At 38.9% G+C, this 22897-nt stretch overlaps 1 protein-coding gene across 1 annotated transcript in view; it reads left to right on the top strand.

The window, feature by feature from the left end:
• Nucleotides 1-467: 467 nt before the first annotated feature.
• Slc25a36 (solute carrier family 25 member 36) overlaps nucleotides 468-22897 on the top strand; it is a 32314-nt gene continuing 9884 nt past the window's right edge. Inside the window, exons 1-4 of the mRNA XM_057766852.1 lie at nucleotides 468-689; nucleotides 11775-11939; nucleotides 15277-15354; nucleotides 17976-18076. Of these exons, the coding sequence (XP_057622835.1) occupies nucleotides 649-689; nucleotides 11775-11939; nucleotides 15277-15354; nucleotides 17976-18076 (385 nt within the window). The 5' untranslated portion in view covers nucleotides 468-648. The remainder of the gene's footprint in view (nucleotides 690-11774; nucleotides 11940-15276; nucleotides 15355-17975; nucleotides 18077-22897) is intronic.

Raw genomic sequence — 22897 nt, 5'->3', positions numbered from 1 at the left:
GTCTCTCCCCTACAGATCCCAATTTAACACTAATGCTTAATGATCAGGTTTAATACTGTGCTGTTGGTGAGCATGCACGCGGGTATCTGTGCACAAGCGGTTCCAAGCATTCAGCGATTTCCGAGGCGCACACAGAAAGCCGAATGGCTCAGCACGAGTTTGCAGAGTAGATCAGCAGTGACCTCGGACCGCTGGGCTCTTTGTCGCAACCGCAACCGGTCTGCGCAGATAAGTCTGTCGCTGGGCCGCCTCCTGGATTAGCGGAGCAGGTGCACGGGCGAGTCAACCCACTTCAGTCCCGCACGCGTTCCCGTCCTGCCCCGCGGCCCTTCATTGAGGAGTCCCGTGCCCCCCCCCACTCCCGCCCGCGATCACGTGAAAGAGGCGTGCGGGTCTCGTGACGTCACGCGGTCTCACCCAATAGAAGCTTCTGTTTATGTAGGGACGTCGGACTCCTCGGGACTCGGGCTGCGCAGTCGGGTGGAGGTCGCCGAATCGGGGACGGCGCCGGGAGGGTTCGCCGGTGGCCCTTCCGCAGCTGCCGCTCCGCCCGCTCCCCCGGCGTCCCTCTCGGCCCACGCCTCTGCCAGTGGCGGGCTGCCGGCTCCGCGTCCCGCCTCTGCGCCCGGAGGACATGCAGAAGAGAGGATGAGCCAGAGGGACACGCTGGTGCATCTGTTTGCCGGGGGGTAGGTCGGTGGGGCGCGCGGGGTGCAGGCTGCGGGCGGGACCGCGCGGGCCCTTGGAGGCCACGCCGGGCCTGGGCGTGAGTCGCGGCCTAGCTTGGCGGTCGTGCGCGGGCGGCAGCTGAGGCGCACGGACCCCGGCCTCGCCTAGGAGGCTTGGCCTGGAGACAAAATGGGAGCCGCTCGGCCGGCCTCCTCGCCCCGCGCTCCTGGGCCTCACGTCGCCCACGTTCGCGGGCGACCTTGTTTCCGGCCGCCGCTGCGCGCTTGCTGATGCTGCTGGTGGCGTCGCAGCCGTCGGGGAAGGCGTTGTTGTGCTCTCTCACCCGCGGTACCTGGAGGTTGTTTCCAGCTCTGGAAATTTTTTTTTTCCCCTAGCTTGTCCCGGTTACGGGAGATGGTGCAAAGCGGCAGTGACTTTGAAGACCTTTCTCTTGTTATTTTTATTTATTTTGCGGGAAATCAGTCCCCAGCACTGGCCGCTTTGGAGAAGGGCTGAGTTGAGAGAAGACATGCACTTAGATGAATATTTAACTATATATGTGCACAGGATTAGGATGGAGCCTGAAGTCTGGTTTGCTGATCCACAGCCATTTTGCTGAGCCAACTTTCTTCTTCCATTCGAGATGTTCTTTCCCTATTTAGATAAATAGAACAACGTTAAGATTTTTATCAGTACGATTATAACCTTGTCATAAAAATAACTATGGTGGATTAACTTTCTAATCTATTTAGCAGAATAAAGTAGTCTCAAACCCCAAGGGTTTGATTTTGGTTCAGTCACTTTAAGATATCGCAGGAACACATATGCATTCTCTTCGTGGTTGTGTGCTTTGACTTAATATATGGGGATTCTATTGCTGATAACGTCAGTACTTTCCTTAGCGCACATTTAATTCAGCATTTATTATTCTCCCGTTTTGAACCATTCTCTACTCTGGCGTTAAAGCAACTGCTAATTTTGCGAGAACCCGTTTGCTTTTTCTGTTTCTGAAATGTTAATAAGTCTCTGCTGTACCTGAATTTTGCACGTGCTAAGCAAGCTCTCCCACCACAGGGTTCCATCCCAGGCCTCTAAGACATTTTAGTAAACTCTGTGTATTGGAGGGGAGGGGGTAAGGGAAAGTAAAGATGTATTGTCCTGAAGTTATTGGATTTCCACTTGTAATTAGATCTTGTAGCTATACCTGCTGCAAGGTAGAAGACCATAGATATAGTTCAGGCTGGCCCTTTGAATTTGAATTAAGAATAGACAAAACTCTTTCATCTTGATCACTTCACCTATAAGGCAAAGTTGATGTCCTCTCTAAGGCAGGACCTTCTGTGGCTCCTGTGTTTAGGTTTCGTGTTTTGCAAGTTTTGTTAAAGATAGAGCACACACGTATATGAAATAAATGTTAGCACAAATGCATTAGTTTTCCAGCTTGTACTGGGATCATCACCTTGTGTTTATTAATACTTATGAATTTAAACCATTTAGGGTTTTTTTTTTTTTTTTTGGTTTTGTTGTTGTTGTTGTTGAACTGGAATGGAGGATTTTTATGGGATCCAAAAATATCAGTTTGTTCCCTCCTTCCCAAAGAAGTCTACCGTGTGCACAGTAGAATGTTAAGTGGGACAAGATACAGTGTTTTTGCTTGTAAATTGTCTCCCTTTGCATCTCATCTCGACTTCATATTTATATAGAGTGAATGTCTAAGTGATTTAGCATACTCCTCACAGAAATAGTGGAGTGATAGGTGAGATAGCAAAGGTCCTTTTGATCAAAATAGAGAAAAATATGCTAATGTAAATGAGGAATAAATAATTGTAAAAGTCTTGATGATTCAATAATACATTAATTCTGTTGTGTTTCATATTCTGGCAGTGTTGTGTGTGATAAACACGTAGAGATGCGAGGCAGGTTATGTTGGAAATGTTCTTAATTAAAAATGTCTAATTTGTGTACCAAGTTTGCATGTTTTTGACAACGATTTGGTGTGTTCTTTGTAAGTGCTAAGTTTATCATTACAGGATTCTATCCACACTAGGAGCTGTAAAATTTATTTTACCGCACAGAAGTGGTGTGTCTTTGTAGCCTATGTCTTGGCTTCCTCTGTGTTCCTTGGAATGCGCTCAGCATACCTTAAAAGAACCAAGAGGAACCTTTCATGGTGACATTTATTCTTAGGCAAAGGTTTCTTCACCCGGGGGCCTGTGAGCGCCTGTCCTGGTGACTTAAAATGGTGTATGCTGTGCACTTCAGGATCCCAGAAGATTTTTACTAGGGGCTGTGCTGTTAATAGGAACATTTGAAACAGCCTGGACCTTGGTTCTGAATGACATTCTCACGTGCTTTACCCGTGCTTTCTTTAAGGCACCCTTTGATCTCATTATGCGTTTTCTAGAGTTAATATTCAGGATTTGTAAGGGCATTTGTTGGGTTGAGTTACAGAGAGGGATCATGGTAGCTGTGAAGAAAGAATGTTAAGGTTTAATTTCTACTCCACCACAGATGCTGTATGTCTGTTCATAGACACAAGTACTATAAAGACAACTTTCTCAAGTTACTTATTTATTGAGTAATATTGTGATTTTTTTTTTTTTTTGGTTGCGAAATTATTTCACCTGGCTCCTTGTAAGATCAGGCCAGAAGTAGAAGTTTAATGAGGTTTATTTGTATTATACTATGTCCATAATTTTTTTACTGTTTTCATTTCTTCCATCTTTTCTATTTTTCTGTGGAGTTTTTGGGGTTTTTTTTGTCATTTATTTATGTGTGGCTGGAAAAATAGCTCAGTGGTTAAGAACACTTCTTGTTCTTGGAAAGGATCCAGGTTTTGATTCTCAGCACCCATACGGTAGCTCACAACCATCTAAAACCCTAGTTCCAGGGGATCTAACAGACACAGTACAAAACACTCACATACATGAAGTAAAATAAAACTTAAAATTTTTATGTATGCATATTTTGGTATATGTATGTGCACCACATGTGTGCAGGAACCCACGCAGGCCAATCAAAAGAGGGCTCCAGAGTACTCTAGTGGTGGCGCACACCTTTAATCCCAGCACTCTGGGGACAGAGGCAGGCGGATCTCTGTGAGTTCAAGGCCAGCCTGGTCTACAGAGGGAGTTCCAGACAGCCAAGGCTACACAGAGAAATCCTGTCTTGACAAAGAGAAAAAGAAAAAAAAGAAGATGAAGAAGACAGCTTTAGGTATCCTGGAACTGGAGGAACACACAGTTGTGGGTAGCTGTTTAGGTGCTAGAACTGAACCCAGGTCCTCTGCAAGAGCAGCAAATGCTCTTAACCACTGAGCCATGTCCCCAGTTCCATCCTGTGTCTACTTAGACCTTTTGGGCTGCGATAACAAAATACCGTAAATCAGGTGGCATCTAGAAAGTTAATATTTATTTGCTCCAGGTCCAGAGCCTTGAGAGTCCAGGTGAGCCGATTGCATGCCTGCCTAGAGAGGACCTACTTCCTCCGACTTCATTCTCAGTCTCAAATGGTGAAAGGGGCAGCACTCCTTTATGTCATAAAGCTCTGTTTTAGTACCTAGTCCCTTCCCCCAAACCCAGCCCTTCTTCTCAGCGCTGTCACCTCTTAAGGGGTAGGATTTGAACCTATGAATGGGGAGGCAGGTGTCTTAAACATTGAGATATACTCTCCTGTGAGAATTTCATTCTAATGAATTGGAAAACTAAGGGAAGTTATTTATTCTAACTGTTTTGTTAGCTGTTTCCCTGTAGAAGGTTAGCTTGGCACAGCAGGGGGTAGTGTTGGGGCAGGGGCAGTAGCAACTCCTTTGAATTCCCAAGAACCCTTCTGGTGGTCTGGCCATTCTAAGTGGAGTTCACAAAAATAGTATGATGTTGTTTGCTTTCACAGATGTGTTGGCATTTGTGCTGGTAGTCTGAAGGTAGTCTGTGTAAAGATAGTCTGTTCATTTAGGAACAGAGTCTTTTAGGTTCGTACAAGAGGCTAGGGAGTGCCTACTGCCCAAGCATGAAGTGTTGTAATAGGAGCTGTGGGCTACGTTCCTGGCACCCAGCTGCCCACCCGGCTAGCTTTACCCGAAATAATTACATGGAAATTGTATTCTTTTAAACACTGCCTGGCCCATTAGTTTCAGCCTCTTATTGGCTAGCTCTTACATATTGATCTAACCCATTTTTAATATTTTGTGTAGCACCACGAGGTGGCTTACCAGGAAAGATCTTAACCTGCGTCTGCCTGGAGTGGGAGAATCATGGCGACTGCCTGACTCGGCTTCTTTCTCCCAGCATTCTGTTCTGTTTACTCTGCCTACCTAATTTTCTGTCCTATCAAAGGCCAAGCAGTTTCTTTATTAATTAACCAATGAAAACAACAGATAGAAAGATGACCCTCCTCCATCAGGTTTCAGAACGTATTTTCTGGTTCTTTTCTGGTTATTTTCTGGTTTCTTTTCTTCTTTAAGACAGGATCTCATTATATAGAGCAGGCTGACCTCAAACTCGGAGATCTGCTTGCCTCTGTCTCCTGAGTGCTGGAACCAAGGGGATACACTACCAGGCTCATCTGGCTCGTCTACTCTGGAGATCTGAACTTACGTCTTCATTGATGGAGCAGTTTTAATAAAGAAACTGCTTGGCCTTTGATAAGACAGAAAATTAGGTAGGCAGAGTAAACAGAACAGAATGCTGGGAGAAAGAAGCCGAGTCAGGCAGTCGCCATGATTCTCCCACTCCAGACAGACGCAGGTTAAGACCTTTCCTGGTAAGCCACCTTGTGGTGCTACACAAAATATTAAAAATGGGTTAGATCAATATGTAAGAGTTAGCCAATAAGAGACTAAAACCAATGGGCCAAGCAGTGTTTAAATGAATACAGTTTCCATGTAATTATTTCAGGGTATAAAGCTAGCCGTGCGGGCGGCCGGGTGCCAAGAACGTAGCCCACCGCTCCTATTACAACAGAGTGGCGCCCAGCAAGGAAGACATACAGATTAAGCTAAAGAGCTCTTAGTCACCGGATCTGATCTGATTGGAAAATTTAGTGATGTTGATTAGTTGTTAAAAATGTGAAGGGAAGCAAATAGACTTGATTTGTTTGTTCGTTTGTTTTTCAAGACAGGGTTTCTCTGTAGCTTTGGAGCCTGTCCTGAAACTCGCTCTATTAGTCCAGGCTGGCCTCGAACTCACAGCCTGCTTCTGCCTCCTGAGTGCTGGGATTAAAGGCATGTGCCACCACCACCTACTTGAAATTTACTTTTTCAAAATAATCATGTTTCCTCGTGCATATTTTGTTTCCATAGTGGATTTTTTTAGTCCTTAGTCTGATACTATATAACTGTATCTTGATCTGTGTATTAGTGTTCACATCTATGTTTATCTAACCAGCTGGCCAGTGTTTTTCTGATTCGGGTATTATTATTCTTTATTTTGCTGTAGCATTCAAAGTAAGAATAGTCTTTTTAATTTTTTCCTGAAACAGAAATATCACACATACCTTAAATACCCCTTTCACTTCAACAATTTATTTAGTTTTTCATGGTAATCTATCACCGTATAGGATAATCTATCACTGGATAGCCATTTTGTTTTGTTTTGTGTTTTTGGGTTTTCGAGACAGGGTTTTTCTGTGGTTTTGGAGCCTGTCCTGGAACTAGCTCTTGTAGATCAGGCTGGTCTCGAACTCACGGAGATCCGCCTGCCTCTGCCTCCCAAGTGCTGGGATTAAAGGTGTGCGCCACCATCGCCTGGCATGGATAGCCATTTTGAAAAGGTGTGTTTCTTGCCTTAAATACTAAAGGCTTGAAGATAATGCTCAGTCTGTAGTATTGGTTAACAAATTAAGCTATAAAAGAAAAAGTTGGGGCTAAAATTCCTTAATGAAGTTTATAGGATTTTAGAGGTGACCCACATGTTTTGTTATTGTTTGTTTGGTTGGTCCCCCCCCCACCCCAAGTTTCTCTGTAGCTTTGGATCCTGTCCTGGAACTCACTCTGTAGACCAGGCTGGTCTCAAACTCACAGAGACCTAGGATTAAAGGCATGTGCCACCACTGCCCAGCTGACCCACATGTTTTAAGATACAAAAAAACCTTAAGATAAATTAACATTTTCGTGAACTGATTTTTAGTGTTGTTTCTCAAGAAATGGTGTGTTACTTGGAAACAGAAAAATGGGTCAACTTGTTCATTCTGCTTTTACAAAGATAAACTGCATTTGTTCGAAGAAATAGGTTTATGTAAAGATTAAGAAAGATGAATTTCCAAGCACCTGTTAAAATGTGTACTCCACCTAGATTTGTGGACCTACTTAGGAAATACTTTGCGCACTTCCTTGCCTGTCCAACAAGTGTTGTGGCTCAGGCATGGTCGGAACCTCAGACTAAAGGCAACCTGTCTGACAGTCACAGTCTTGGAATCTGTTCTCTTCCATGGTCCTCCCTTTCCTTCAGCAGAATCTTGAAAGTTCTTAGGTTCCTATGTGCCCCCCCCCCCCACCATATACGCCTCAATTTGGTTAGTAAAAGTTCTTTATAGACTAGGAAACTGGTCCTAGTGATTCAGCTGTTTGAGACTGTAGGACTGTGTTTGTAACTGTATACCTGGAAGGTTCAAGATTCTTAGCAGCATGGTTGAAATGGATCTGCTTGCTACTTCACTGCTGTTTAGTGAAAACTTCCCCTTTGCCTCCCCCACCCCCTCACCCTCAGCTTACAGTCCTCGTGCCCTGTGGTAAACTTGCAGGGGAGAACACTTTGAAGCTGTCAGTCTCACAAGATGTTTGCAGTTTTTGAGTTCTGTGCTTTTTAAACAGTCTCTTGGTGCCTAGCTTACTCAACTGTGCCAACTTACTCAAGAGGTTGGTTAAAAAAAAAAGTACTAAAGTAGTTGACCATTGGCATGCCTGAATTTTTCTTATGTACATAAGCAAATAGAAGCACCTTGTCATAGTTGGGTAAGCTTACCACACAGACAAACATAAAAGTAGAAGAGTTTTGTCTTATAAAGTAGTCGAATGTAACAATGTTGAATAGTCTGTAGATCGATGCATAGAGCACGACTGTCTTATTTCTCTAAGTAATCTTGGTTGTTTACCCCTTTAGTTCCTTTTCCTTCCTGGTCTGTTCTTCCTTTCCTTTCTCCTACCTTTCTCCCCTTCTTCCCTCTCTCCCTCCCTCTTTCTGGGTGTCAGTGTTTTATTATGCACGCCTGCAGTTCTTGGTCCCTTTGTCTTAGCTAAATTATAGGTGTGGACCACTCCCCATTAATTGCCTATAAACCTTATTGTTTTATGTGCCTAGTGTTTTGCCTGCACTGTGTGCATGTTGAGTACTGTTGGATCCTCTAGAACTGGTATTACATATTCTTGTGAACCTCCATGTGGATGCTGGGCATTGAACTCCTGTTCTCTGGAAGAATGACCAGTGCTCATAACCCCTAAGCCCATAACCTCTAGCCCCTGCCTATAAACTTATCTTAAAAGTTATCTTATATGCACATTGGTCCAGGTAGTTTGACTAAGAAGAAAAAAATTAAGGTTACTTTGGATATATCGAAGATACAATGTCATTTTACACATCAATACAGAAAGATGTGTAATGTAGAGATTTTTTGATGCTATAATGAATTTTTAATGTTGCTTGGTCTCAAACTGGGCTATTCTCTCCCTTGAATTGCCAGTGAAGAAAACACTGCAAATGAGTGATTGTTTTACAGAAATAACTTTAAATTTTAACTTTTAAGTAGTAAAATATTCACATTAGCAGATGAATTGGCTGCCATACTACATGGCTAACTTATGGCCTGGTCACTGGGTCAGAGGAAAGTAGCACCTGTAGAAGGCAGGAATCCCTAAGGGCTTGTTTCAGTGCACTTAGTAGGTGCTGAGTAGCCTGTGCACACAGCCAGCGAGAGTTGACAGTAATTGATTTTTCTTTTTCATTTGTTACTTTGTGTCTTTTGTGTGTTTCCTTTGCTTTTTGAGACAAAATCTGCTATGTGCCCATGACTGGCCTGGAATTTGCTCTGTAGGCCAGACTACCTCAGAGATCCACCTGCCTCTGTTTCCAAGTCCTGGGACTAAAAGTATGCACCACCATGCCTGAGTGGTGTGTCTTTTACTATTTCTTGTGTTTTCTGATAGTTGAGTGTCAGAAAACCTTGAATCCTTTTTATCTTCCTGGTGATTTTTAACTTCTAGAACTTTCTGCATGGGTATAGGCCTTTTAGCTTGTTTTGGTTTGAAATGCTTCATCTTGATTCTATATTCTCATGCTATTCTACAAAGTAAACCCAGAGCCTCATGCTCCAACCTCTTTTTAATCTAAAGACAGGATCTCACTAAGTTGGCCTGGCTCATCTTGAAGTGGAGTACCCTAGGCAGGCCTTGAGCTTGTGGTCTTGCTTCTTCTTGCTATTTTTTAAAAATGTGATTATATTGGTTATGCAAATTGGTGTTTCTGAAAGGTTTAATTACTGTCTTAATGAAAATTTAGTTTATTGATGTGAAACTGAAGGAGTGGAGTAAGGCTCAAATAATATTACATAGTATTTGTTTTTGAGATAGGACTTCATGTAGCCTAGCCTTGCTTGAGTTCACTCTGTAGCTAAGGATTACCTTGAACTTCTGATTATTCCTCTGCTTCCTCCTTGCTGAAACTCTAAGACTGCATCACGGCTCTCAGGCCCTTTCCTTTAATTAACTACTTGCTTGACTTATAATAATTGTGCATCCACATCTTAGATGCGTAAGTGAGCTAAATACTGTATATTTAATATAGTTTGGTTGTGCTCACGTTCATTTAGACATAAAACTAAATGCATTATAGCACAGTGCTTTAATCTTGTGCATGAAGCTGATGATGCCATAAAAATGAAATCCCTTTCACGTAAGTTAAATAAGTACAGTGTTACTGAGGACTCAGGAGGTAGAGGTAGGCCCGATCTGACTTCCAGGCAGCTAGGGCTTTATAGAGAGACCCTGTCTCAAAAAGCAATATTTTGAAAATAAATGTGCATGATAAGAACCAAACAAAGCTGCTGAACAATAATAGAACCCTACCCTTGCGATGTCTGTGTCCAACTCTAGATTTTTCTTTGTAATTTTAATTGATTTTTTAAATTTCTATATGATATTTTGATAGTGATAATTTAGTGTACCACTTTCCATTCCTCCCTCATTTCTCTTCACTATGGTTACTTATCCAGTTTTTAATAAAATTAAGTCAGAGCTTATCCTTTTTCTTTTTGTTTGGTTCAATATTTACCTCTTACTAAGTTGTTTCTTATGTTTATGTTTCTTACAGCTTTGAACTTCTGATCCTGCCTTGGCTTTCCAAGTGCTGGGGTTGTAGATGTGAGCCTCCACACCTGGCTACTATTCTCTCCGGTCAAATACATTAGTTTTATTAGTTACCTTCTAGAGATTTTTGTTCTTCTTAACTCTCATAAACCATCTGGATCAACTATTTTCTAAGTTTGGCACTTACCATTTTATGACAAAAGATAAAATTGTGGGGGGGAAGTATTTTGTTTCTGCATTCAGTTTCTACTGTTTTTATTTACTTCCTTTAATACTGGAGTGTTTTGTTGTTGTTTTGGTTTTTTGAGACTGTAGCTTTAGAGCCTATCCTGGAACTAGCTCTTGTAGACCAGGCTGTCTTTCAACTCATAGAGATCCACCTGCCTCTGCCTCCATGAGTACTGGACTTAAGGCCTGAGCCACCACTGCCCAGGGGTAGTTTAGTTTGGTTTTGTTTAGGTTTCTGGAAGTAAATATGTGATTATTGAGAAGTCTGATGCTGTGATGTTTTCTTTTTGTGTTATCTTTTGTTCTCTCTGGGCATGAAGTCTTGTCTGCATTTGGAAAAATTGCTGTAATGTATCTGCATCCAGTGCAATTTGTTAAACTTGAATCGAGATTGTTTAACTTATCAGGGAATTAGACTCCTGCCCAGAAATGTAAGAATGTAGTCTCCCTCCCTCCTTGTCTCTGTCTCTGTCTCTGTCTCTCTGTCTCTGTCTCTGTCTCTCTCTCTCTCTGTGGTGTGAAGCCTGTGAGCGCAGGCATGCTTGTGTTCATTCTATCACTGAGTCTGAATCTGTTTTTTTCAGGTAAGCTGGTTAGCCAGCAAACTCCCAGAACCTACTGTTCTCCACCCCACTTCTAGGACTACAGGCATGCACTATGGCCATGCCTGGTTTTACAAGGGTGCTGGGGATTCCAACCCGGGTTCTCATGCTTGTACAGCAAGTGCTTTTACCCACTGAGTTATCCCCCTACTTAACCTTCTCTCAACTTCTTGAGAGCTGGGATTACAGATGTAGACCATTATGTCCTGTACTTGTATTTAAAAAGAATTATTGCTTAGGTTATTACTTAAATTCTGTGGTTTTTTTTTCTAACCAGTTTAAGCAAGATATTTTATTAAAAGTTTTTATTTTGTTACTCTGATGATTAGTCTTTATATAAAAAGGGTTTTGTTGTTGATTTTTTTTTTCACTAATTCTGCCTGTTCTACACATATGGACATAAGAGATAGTGACTGAAACTGTTTTTTAGCAAAGTCCTTCTAAGTGTTGGGAGTACTTAAAATTAGAAATACATATGACTATCCATAAGTAATTGATCTCTGTCCTACTGCTCAGAATGATTTCTGGGGTCCTAAAGGGTTAGAAATGTGAAAAATGGAATACATTTCAAGCACTGGTATGGATGTCGTCAGCACTATACGTCATACCTTGGCAAGAAGCACGGATCAGCTCTTTTGCCAATCATTTTAGGAACGGCCCTCGCTGGAGCTCTTCCTTTACCTAATTGTATGTAAAGTACTAAGCTCAGTGTTTGTTTGTTTCAAATTTTATTCTGATATTTGGAAACAGGGGCTACCAGTTGCAACATGTTGGGTACTTTCCATAGTTCCCTCAGTACTTTTTAGTGACTGAAAGTGTTTATTTATAGTCAAGTAAGTGAAACTTTCAAAAAATTTAGTCTTCAGATTTTTAAATTTTAGTAAAGTTACAAAACACCTTTGGATTAGAGCACTAAGTAAAATTGTATATTCTCATTGGCTGTTAGATACCTAAAATCTGATCTTTTCGTCTTTTTGTAGATGTGGTGGCACAGTGGGAGCTATTCTAACATGTCCACTGGAAGTTGTCAAAACGCGGTTACAGTCATCCTCTGTGGCACTCTACGTCTCTGAAGTTCAGCTGAACACCATGACCGGAGCCAGTGTCAACCGAGTAGTGTCCCCTGGGCCTCTGCACTGCCTGAAGTGAGAGCAAAGCATTCGTGCATTTTGTTGCTGCCGCTGCTTATCTTAGTGGTTCCCACATGCCTAATTTTTTTCTTACACATTTTATTTTATTATTTATTTATTTGTATTTTTGAGACAGGGTTTCTCTGAAGTTTTTGGTGCCTGTCCTAGAACTAGCTCTAGTAGACCAGGCTGGCCTCGAACTCACAGAGATCTGCCTGCCTCTGCCTCCCGAGTGCTGGGATTAAAGGCGTGCGCCACCACCGCCCGGCTTACACATTTTAAAAGGTTTTTTAGAAAAGCTAATGACAGAAGTTAGCATGAATCATACTTATTAGTTGTAGCAGACTATAATGGAGTAGAACAGCTATAAAGATTATATTAAATGGAGTATTTCCAAATTGTATATATTTAAACTATTTTTTCTAAATTTATCCATTGGGTTTCTTTTCTAAAGTTATTATAGGTATTTTGCATTGAATTGATTAATTTTTGTTTCATTTGTTTTCAGGCAAGGTCTCACTATGTAGCCCTGACTGGTCTGGAATTCAGTATCCAGAACAGGCCTGCCTCTATGCCACCATACCCAGATGGCTGTTGTATTTTTTTAAAATGAAGGTAGTGTTGGTGCTGCTATTGTGTGTTTAATGTTCACATATATGCACTAGTACCTGCATCTAGTTGCTGACAATTTTCTTTTATAAAATATATAACATATAATTTATACAGCTTCAGCTTGAAACAGTTATATCAGTTTTAAAAATCTCTGTGTGTTGACATTTTCTGATTATTAGAAAAAGATTGGCCAGTTTATATTAGTTAAGTTGCTTTCAAACTTATTTAAGACTGGCTGTGGTGGCACACACCTTTAATCCCAGCACTTGGGGGGCAGAGGCTGGTGGATCTCTTGAGTTTGAGGCCAGTCTAGTTTACAGAGCAAGTTCCAGGACAACCAAGACTACATAGAGAAACCCTGTCTTGAAAAGCAACACAAAACTTATTCAGATCATTTTCTGTGTTGTTAGATTTGTATTAGAGCTCAATGCTTGTGTGTCTGCCTTATCAGTTCACTGACTTAAATCTGTTTGAACTGAGTTCAGTAGTATTTATTTTGTAGTAGCAAATGAACTCATCCAGTATATTTACATTTGCTACTAAGAGATTGCATCACGCTTTTTTCAACTTGGTTACCTAAGTACATGAATCTGTCAGCAGTTTTGAATTAAAATGTCAATTACAGAAAAGTACTGATTGGTGTGGGAAATGTATCTTTTTAAAAAGATTTATTTGCATATTCTATGTGTATATGGGTATTTTGTCTGCATATATATATGCACACTAGAAGAGGACATCAGATCCTGTGGGACTCCAGTTATAGATGGTTGTGAGCTACCATGTGGGTACTAGGAATTGAACTCAGGATCTCTAGAAGAGCAGCTAGTGCTCATAACCAGTGAGCTATTTCTCCAGCTCTAGGAAATGAATCTTAATTCATTTCTAAATGAATAATTTTGACATTTCCATTGATCAGATCTTTTTTAAAATTCTGCTTTAGACCCCTGAGATATACTTTGATTTGGTTTTCAGTAATTGTGGTTTTCCGGCATCATGAGAACTTTCAATTTTTTTTTTTTATTAATTTAGATTTCTCAGGGGTGTTTGTTTGAAACAAAGCTTCATTAGGTAACACTGGCTAACCTTGAACTCTGTAGATTGGACTGACCTCAAACTCACAAAGATTAACCTGCTTTTGCTTCCCTGGTAATGGGATTAAAGGCATGCACCACCACCATCACCGCCATTTCCTCAAGTTTTTTCATGTCCACCTTAACTCTTTGTAAATCATTTAATCACTAAAGCACTCAATAAGTGAATACTGTTTTGTTTTCTTATCCTTAAACTGAAATGGGTGAGATTACTTTTTTCATGCAGTTGTTTTCTACCTTTGGACTTCATAGAAAAAAATCTTGCCTTCAACTTATACCTTTAATTAACGATTACATTCATCTGCCTTTTAAGAGATCTTTCTTGCCAGGCAGTGGTCGCAGACGCCTTTAATCCCAGCACAGGAGGAGGTATATAGATACTCTGAGAGAAGCACTTGATCTACCTGTTTCTTAGTGCTAAAGTTTCCTTTGCTTTATTTTTTTTTACTTTTTTTTTTTTTTTTTTTGTTCCAAGTCAATTCTAATTAGACAGGCCTGAACTTCTTCGGCCTCGTCCTCCCAAATGTGGGACCACAGGCACATGCCACCACATCTGGTTTCTCCATTAAAATATTCTGCTCCATCTCACCTCTACAGCTTCATGAAACCACTTAATCTCAGAAAGCCTCTTATGCTTTAGGCTCTCTACCCCTTTTTCTGCTGGGGATAAATATCTTGTACAATATTTGCTTATTGTGACCTATTAAATTATTTGCATTAATATGCTTTTTTCTATCAACTGTTCAGTAGAGTTTTCAGTGTGAGGGCCTCTATCTTTTTTTTTTTTTAATCTAGTCATGAGCTCTTTATACACTAAGTTCTCAATATATTAGATATTAACTAATTGGAGGGGAAATTTACCAAGCGTTCTACTAACCCATGGGATGTTAGGGTGATAGACTTGCCATAGCATCTCAGTGAAACTGTTGATTAACATCATACTTCAGAACTTGAGGTAGTTTCCAGGATTGGGTAAAAACTAAAAGGATTGGGCTGCAGCTTATGGTGGAAGATTTGCCTTCTGTGTGTGAAGCTGAGTCTGATCCCCAGTACCAGGCAGAACCCTGAGAGCAGGAAGAAGCTACACTTCTGCTTGTGGAATCGAATTTGCTGATTAAGTGAAAAGGAGCGAGAAAGCAAGTCGGTGTCACAGTCTAGATACTTCTTCCTCTCCTCTGGTATTCTGAGACTTTTAACTCTCTCAGACTCAGGATAATCCTCATATCTCAGCCTCCCAGTGTTGGAATTACAAGCATGAGCCTACATACCTCAAGAAAACTGTTATTTTTAAACATTTTATGCATGTATATATAGGTACATACAAGAAGGCGACTGTGTGGAGTCAATTTTCCTTCCAACATTAGGTCAGTTCCAGGGATCCAAATTAGATCCTCAGGCCCAGTGGCAAGTACCTTTACCCACTGAGCCATCCTGCCAGACATTTTAGAAAAGAATATGCACAAGTTTTATTACTAGTAAATTACTTTGATTTTTCAGTACTTTGCCTGTTCCCCCCGTCAAAGTTATTATAGCAATGAAATTGGACTGAAAAGATATATTATAAATAGGAGAAATTGGTTTTGTTCTAGGATATTAGTAAAGGACAATAGAAGAACATTTCTTTCTAATATTTCTTTTTCTCTTTTTAGAGTTATCCTGGAAAAAGAGGGTCCTCGCTCATTGTTTAGAGGATTAGGCCCCAACTTAGTGGGGGTGGCACCCTCCAGGTAAAAAAAAAAAAAATGCTAAGTAAAATTATAGCAGTCTTTGTTTCAAGGTATCTGGATATAATCATTTATAGACACAGTTAAATTTATATATTCAACTTTTCAATATTTGTGGGAAGGTATTTGAGAGTTTCTGGTGCTAATCAGAAGGAATCTACAAAGAAAAGCTCGATTCTGGGACTAACATCCATTGTTAGGAAATGCTTCTTGTTGTCAGGGAAGAGGTGTAATGCTTGCTTCAAACTGTCACAGCTCACACTGGAAACGAAGTGTGGAATAAAGTGTCTCTGAGTTCACAAGTATTTGTAGACAGTTTCATGTTTTAAATTGTTATGAATGGAACTGAGATTTGAGGGGGAAATACTATATTTGAAACTATAAATTAAAATAGCATCTTTAAATTGGATTGACTAAGACCTAGTATATTAGTAATGCTTTTGAAATAAATCTTAATTTTCTCATAACTAATGACTTGCCTATTATGGTACTGTCTGAGAAAATGCTTATATTCTCTTTTGACCTTAGGAATTAGAAGAATTTTATACTTAATGGGAAGGGCCGAATATAAACTGATGTGGGATGGGTTCTTTTTTTGTGGGGGTGGGGGTCTGATCTATAAACTAGGTTGGCCTTGAAATCACAGAGATCCACCTGCCTCTACCTCCCTCAAGGCTAAACTGATGTTTTATGATAAATTGTTGGAAGTTATGCTTTAAATTTAACTGAGGTAACTTAAATTTTCCTAAAAATAAATAAATGTTTTTTTAAAGGATTTGGTGTATGTGTGTGAGGAAGTGTTCCGTATTTTTGTTTTGAGACAGTCTCACTGGGTAGCCCTCCTAGCCTCATTTACCTGCCTCCTGCCCAAGACAACTGAGTACTAGAATTATAGAGGTTAACCTGGCTTTACGTAGGTATTTTTTAAAATGTTTATTACGTATGAATATTCTTCCTGCATGCATGTATGTACACCATGTGTCAGAAGAAAGAATCAGATCCCCTGCAACTGGATTCTTCCGTGGTAAAATGCTGTCCAGAAGAGTTCCTATTTAGAATGTATATGGACACCTAGTTCTGTACTTTAAACCACATACCTCATCCACACTTTGTTACTTACTGGATTTCACTTCTTTCATCTTAAGAAATTTTTCAGAGCAGAGCTTGGTTGCCTACACCTGTAGTTGTGAGGCTGCGCAGCCTTATCTTGCATTCAAAACCAGGGCAGCCACGTACTTCGGCATGCTGGCTACTGTCCATATTTTTAATACTTACTAAATGTACTAAATTTTATTTTGACATTTTGTCATGTTTAATTTTTTGTGTAGTTACACCCACTTTGTTATAATTTGATGTTTTATTTTTTATTTATATTTTCTGTATGTCTATTACATAACCTGTTTTTTTCATTAAGATGTCTTCTGTGATTCTTTCTTAGAAATGAGTTTATTTTCCTTCCTGTTTTGGAATTGTGTATCCTAAGATTGTAGGTTTGTTTGGCCTGGCCCCTTTTTTTCTTAAACACATGTTTTAAAAGTACAGTAGTGGAAGCTAGAGAGATGATGATTTAGTGGTTAAGAGCATTTGCTGCTCTTGCATTCTTAAGAACTGAACCTGAATTCAGTTCTCAGTATTCTCATGGAGTCTCAAAATCATCTATAACTCCAGTTCAGAGAATCTGACACCCTCTTCTGGTCTCCATGGGCTCTGCATGCACCTGGAACACTTACCTGCAGGCACAATACTTATACAATCAGGAGGAAAAGACGGGGTAGTGAAACTCTCCATTACCAATTATTGGTCTGCTTTGTTACTGTAAGTCAGCTTTGTTGAGAAATAATGCAATATTGATTCAGCAAGGCAATAATTCAATGTTTCAAAGGCTGAAAGAGCTCCAAGTCTAATGGAGTATTTTATACACATTGCAAAACCTAAGCTGGCCCAATGGGCCTGATCACATTTGTTAAAATTATTTTGTCTTAAGAATACTGTGGGGCAATGCCAGGCGGTGGTGGCGCACGCCTTTAATCCTAGCACTCGGGAGGCAGAGGCAGGCAGATCTCTGTGAGTTCGAGGCCAGCCTAGGCTATAAAAGCTAGCTCCAGGACAGGTCCAAAGCTACAGAGAAACGCTGTCTTGAAGAAAAAAAAAAAAAAAAAAAACCAAAAAAAAAATAAAAATATTGTGGGCAAGAGGTATAAAAGGAATAAAGACTTGGGTGAGGTCTCCAGCACCAAAAAATAGAATGTGTAAACCTACTCCGTGTGTTTGTAGGGTAAAATATACTACAGATTCTCAAAACTGTCCAGCATCAGACCAATTAGATCAACTCTACCTCTAAAGTTACGACCACCTAACTCAGGTTAAGTACACTAACTCAGAAATGCAAACAGCATAGCCTCACTGGTGCACAGGATGTGATTCGCATTGTCAGTGTTGAGCACAGCTTAGGAGCTGTGAGAGTGGGGGCTGGGAACTACACATTGTAGTTTGGCCTTTGTAAAGTATAAAACATGCTCAGTGGAAACATAGGTAAACTGATGTTATAGTGAATATGACTGAGACTTTATTAGATTTCTCTATTCTAGAATTTTAAAGATTTATGCTTTATTAATTATTTTTAGAGCAATATACTTTGCTGCTTATTCAAACTGCAAGGAAAAGTTGAATGGTGTTTTTGATCCTGATTCTACCCAAGTACACATGATTTCAGCTGCAATGGCAGGTATGAATATTTAATAGTAAAACTTCTCAAACCTGGAAATGTTAATATTATATGATGACTTTATATCAAATTAAGATAGTGTGTTTTTAATAATTAAAATCTATACAGATGATTTTGTTCGTTTGAATAAAACATTTGCTATACATAAAATCTGTTATCAGTTACATCTTTGTAATTAAGAGTTTAAGTGGCAGACAGTAGATAGTATATTTATTTTGCTGTGTATTGCCTAATATTTAATGCATTCATGCTTTAAGAGTCCAGCCATAATCCCACTGGAATTAGAGCTGCCATTTGCTCTCTTCAGTTTCCGTTAGTGCCTTCCTGCTGCATGTTTTGGCTTCTGTCTGAAATGTGCCGCCAGTACTTGGTAAAGTATTCGTTGTGTCCTGTGCTTGGATGCTACAGTTTTTGTGATCTTTATTATGGTCCAGTTACTATAATTTGTTAGGTTTGAGAAGATGTTTATCATTCCTCATAATCTAGACTATATACTGACCTTAACTTTAGACACTGGCTTATGTGTGCTTGTGTAGAAATGTTCCAGGAACTTCTGGATCAGCACTTGTTCCAGGTCTTTCTAAGAGTAAGTGGTAGAGATTGGTTTGTCGCTCAGGTTCTGGAGTCATTTGCTGCCATGCATGTTAAACAATGTCTTGAATTTAGTTCTTAATAGGAAATTCTTCTAATTTTCTGAGAATTATTTAATCCACCCATTTCCAATTTGTTCTATAACTTTGTAAGGAAAACTATAGTTGCTTTTATCAGCTGTTGATCAATAAATTGACTTCCCATTGTGCACTTAGTGATACGTGCCTTAAACTGCTAATCATTTTCTCTTTAGAATAGTTTAATTTGAACCACATTTTAACCAATTTAGCCAAGTGTAACCTGAAATACTGATTTATGAAAAGACTGATAGCCTCTGCTATATATTAAATCTAGCATATAGCTTACAAATTGTTTTCAAGACTTTTTATATTTGCAGTTGATGACTAATTGACATTTTGAAGCTGGAAGGGACAGTGCTTAAAGTCAAGATAGTGTATACTCTGATTTGCCTGTCTGGAGATCTTGATTCCTGGGAGTTTTGGGGACCTTGTCCATGGAATAACTGGATTGATCTGGATAGACTGGGTTTTGAAAATTAGTTCTTAGTATAATAGTATTTGCCTAGTTACAGAATAGAATTTTTTAATTGTACTATTTATAGATGTTGGTTAAAGATGTTTTTCTCTCACAGATTTGTCTGGGTATAGGTGAAAGTTGGGCCAATTAGTTATAAACCCAGCAACCATTACACTGGGTTAACAATCTCTTTCTAGATTGTCGACGTTTGTGTGTGGGGCCTATTTGTCTCTAACTCCAAAAAATTAAAAAAGAAATGTTTATACTTTAAAAAAATTGAAATCAAGAAACTATATAAGCTGGGCAGTGGTGGCGCACGCCTTTAATCCCAGCACTTGGGAGGTAGAGGCAGGTGGATCTCTGAGTTTGAGGCCGGCCTGGTCCACAGAGCGAGTGAGTTCCAGGACAGACAGGAATACAGAGATACCCTGTCTCAAGAAAAAAGAAAGAAAGAAAGAAAAAGAGATTAGTCATTTTAAAGTTGACAGTGTTTATTATGGATTCATTATTACACATTTAGAAGTTCAGGGTATGTAAATTCTTACAGAAACATTTTATTAGAATATCTCATCAAAATTTATTATTGTTTTTATATCACAGTGCAAATTAATTCAGTAAAACGTATTAAAAATTCTTTTCTTAAATGTATAATATCTTCATTAGTACTGTTTTCCAACTTGAATTCCTTCAGTTTTGGTAAATTGGTAAGCATGCATATTCAGACATTATTACCCTTTGCATTTACCATGTAATTTGAAAGTCTTTTTTCATTTGTTTGCAGTTACATTTCCTGAAAATTACGCCTTCAGCATTTCCTTGTACTATTTGTTAGCATTAACATCTAGCTTTGCAGGTTGTTATGTGTAGCTACATGGCTGGTGAAAGAGAATGGTCCAGTACAGATTGATTAAGGTAGCTTTTTGCCCCCTTTATTCTTAAAATAATCAACAGCAGATTGCTCTGGGTTTTCTTCAGGGTCACATTTTTGGACAAAGGTATTTAAGAGGTACAAAATACTTAAAGATAAGTTATGTGAAAAAGATTTTAACTGATTGTTAAAAAAAAAATGCTAACCTTGTCACCTTAGTAGCAAAATTGCATTAAAAGAGGCTGTTAGCCCTATTACCTGGGGATTTTTACCACATGTTACCCAAATCGACTAAAACATGTAATTTAAATATTAGACTTAGTTAAAACTGCAGTCAAAGAGAGTCATTTTTGGCAGTGTTGTAAGTGGCCACAGCTAAAAATGTACTGTTTGTTTTTGTTTCCTGAAACATTGTCTAGGTACAAAGATATTTAATCCAAGTAGTCCTGATTGCTTTTGTGCTTTGCCACCCCTTCCCCACACGACTGTTGTCACACTGTTGCTGTAGCTGTTGGGGTGTCGGCTTTGTGTCTTCTTGTTGAAATAATCTGGAGTACCTTCTGATATACCATGGCACCCGTTGGTATGCCTAAATGTATTGTTTCTTCTTTCTTTACAGTAATTCTTAATTTTTAAAAGTTTACCTGACAAGCATATATTTTTTATATGTGACATAAGTATAAAGGAAATTTCTTTTTCTATTTTTGTCTGTAACCATATATTTGGTGTGAAATTCCTAATGTGTCAATAATATAATCATTTTGTGTCATCAATATATCGAGTGAGTAATATATGCTTACAGAATGCATAATTATTATTTGGATTTTTTGTTTTTAAGAACACATTTTTCAAGGTATCTTTTTTTTCTGTGATTCTTTTTTTTTTAACTTCATTATTTAAATGTAAGGTTAGGTGTTTTTTTACTCCTTAAATATAAAGTTTACCTTAGTCAGCCAGGTGCATGGTTGGACAGCTGCTTTGTATGCTTATTTGTGAACATTTTTCCTGTTTTCTGTTTTGTAGAACACAAGAATTAATACAAAATAATCCAAAATATTCCATAAGTATGGATGTGCAATATTACTGCTAGAGTCAAAGGTGACAGGTACTTTTGTTAGCACTGTGATCTTCATTAGTTACACAAAGTTCCAGACTTTAATATTCTGTTGGGGCTCTTATTTCTGTTTGCTTGGTTGGTTTTTAAATCACTAGATAATCTGATTATTAAAGAATAGATAAAAGTGTCTGCAGCTCTTTTCATGGTAGATAACAGTGGTAGGAAATATACCATCCCTTCTAAACTTTTATTAGAGTCTCCCATGACAAGGTTAGCATTTTTTCTTTAAGACAAAATTGATCATCTCTTTAGGTAAGTATTTGGACTCTGAATCTGCTGAAGATGGCGGGATTGTCAGTACTCTGTGCACTTCTGTAATAAAGCACAAGGCCCTTTCTGATAGTCTTCTTACTTAAAATTTTTCAAAAAAGAAAAGATCTCACAGTAAATATTTCTTAAATCCTTCCAGTGGGATTCAGTTTGTACACATGTATCTGATGAGGTCACTGCTTGTTGTTATGATACAGAAAAGCCTGTGTCTATTTTAGGCATTTACTGTACATTTCTCCCGAGAAAAGAGTGAGATCGTGTCATCTCATGCTCCCCATCCGCAGGTCACTTCCTGTAGAAATATGGACTAACTTAACCTCGTGAGTACTGATCTGAGCATCTCTTGCAGCCTCTAGTATAAGAAACACACCCTGGGATTTTATAATAGCTGTGGAATGAGTAGAAGGTGGGACATGGATTTGTGTGCATTATTGAGTATTTCATAAAGATTTAACTCTGGTCCCTTTGTTATCCTTCTAGAAGGAAGCATGGGGTACTCTCCAGTTACCATGTAAATATGGGGTCTTCAGCTTGGCTGTAATATAGCCTTGGCCTCCACAGAATGACACCACTATATATTAATATATCAGAGAGAGCTCTAGTTGATAATATGCTGTCTGTCCTACAACTGTTAAATAGTGATAGCTGTCTTTTCTTTACTTAGCTAACGTTTTAGCTAACATTTAAAATTCTAATATAGTGCTTTTCACTCTAGTCTGTTGGTATTTGAATGACCTGATTACTGTTGTTTTGAAAAGACTGGTGTCTCTACTTTCTAAGAAGTACAGGCTATAGTGAATGAAGTCTTAGATGTTTTAGTGTAGTTTTAATTTTAAAACAGTTTTGATACTTTTATCTTAGGTGTTTATGTTTTGCATTTTCAGATTTAATTGAAATAAGTACGAAAATGCATTGCTGCAGATATTACTTATTTTCAGCAAGTTTCTATGGGTGGGATTTGTTTATATTTTTAATTGGCATATTATCAAGTGGAGTTTTATTTAGTGCATAACTTAAATTTATATTTAAAGTTTTCTCATAAAACACAGACACTACTAACTAAATGTATTGGCACTTTGCCTTAGTTGATTCTGGAACAGTACAAAGTCTTAATTATAAGTGGACTTGTTATACTCTTCAGCTGGTTTTAATGCTTTATTTGGGTGTTCTGAATACATTAACCTTTTATCAAAATGTAGCAAAACTAAAATGCAAAATAAAAAGTGATAGGCAATTTCTAAACTTTATATCGCCATGCTTGTTGTAAATGTAGGAAGAAGACATGTTTAGTGGGGATAACCACAAACTGCATTACCACATAAATTTTGTCTTATTCCATTTGTTTCATTTCTTGTGTTACTAGGTTATACCTTTCCAGATTTAATTAGTCTAAAAATGTCTATTTGCTACTTAAACTATTTTTTGGTTAAGAGAAAGT

This window comes from Chionomys nivalis, chromosome 4, assembly GCF_950005125.1.
Source record: "Chionomys nivalis chromosome 4, mChiNiv1.1, whole genome shotgun sequence".
Taxonomy (NCBI): Eukaryota; Metazoa; Chordata; class Mammalia; order Rodentia; family Cricetidae; genus Chionomys; species Chionomys nivalis.
Note: the sequence above shows the minus strand (reverse complement) of the source record. Positions and strands in the feature narration are given on the sequence as shown.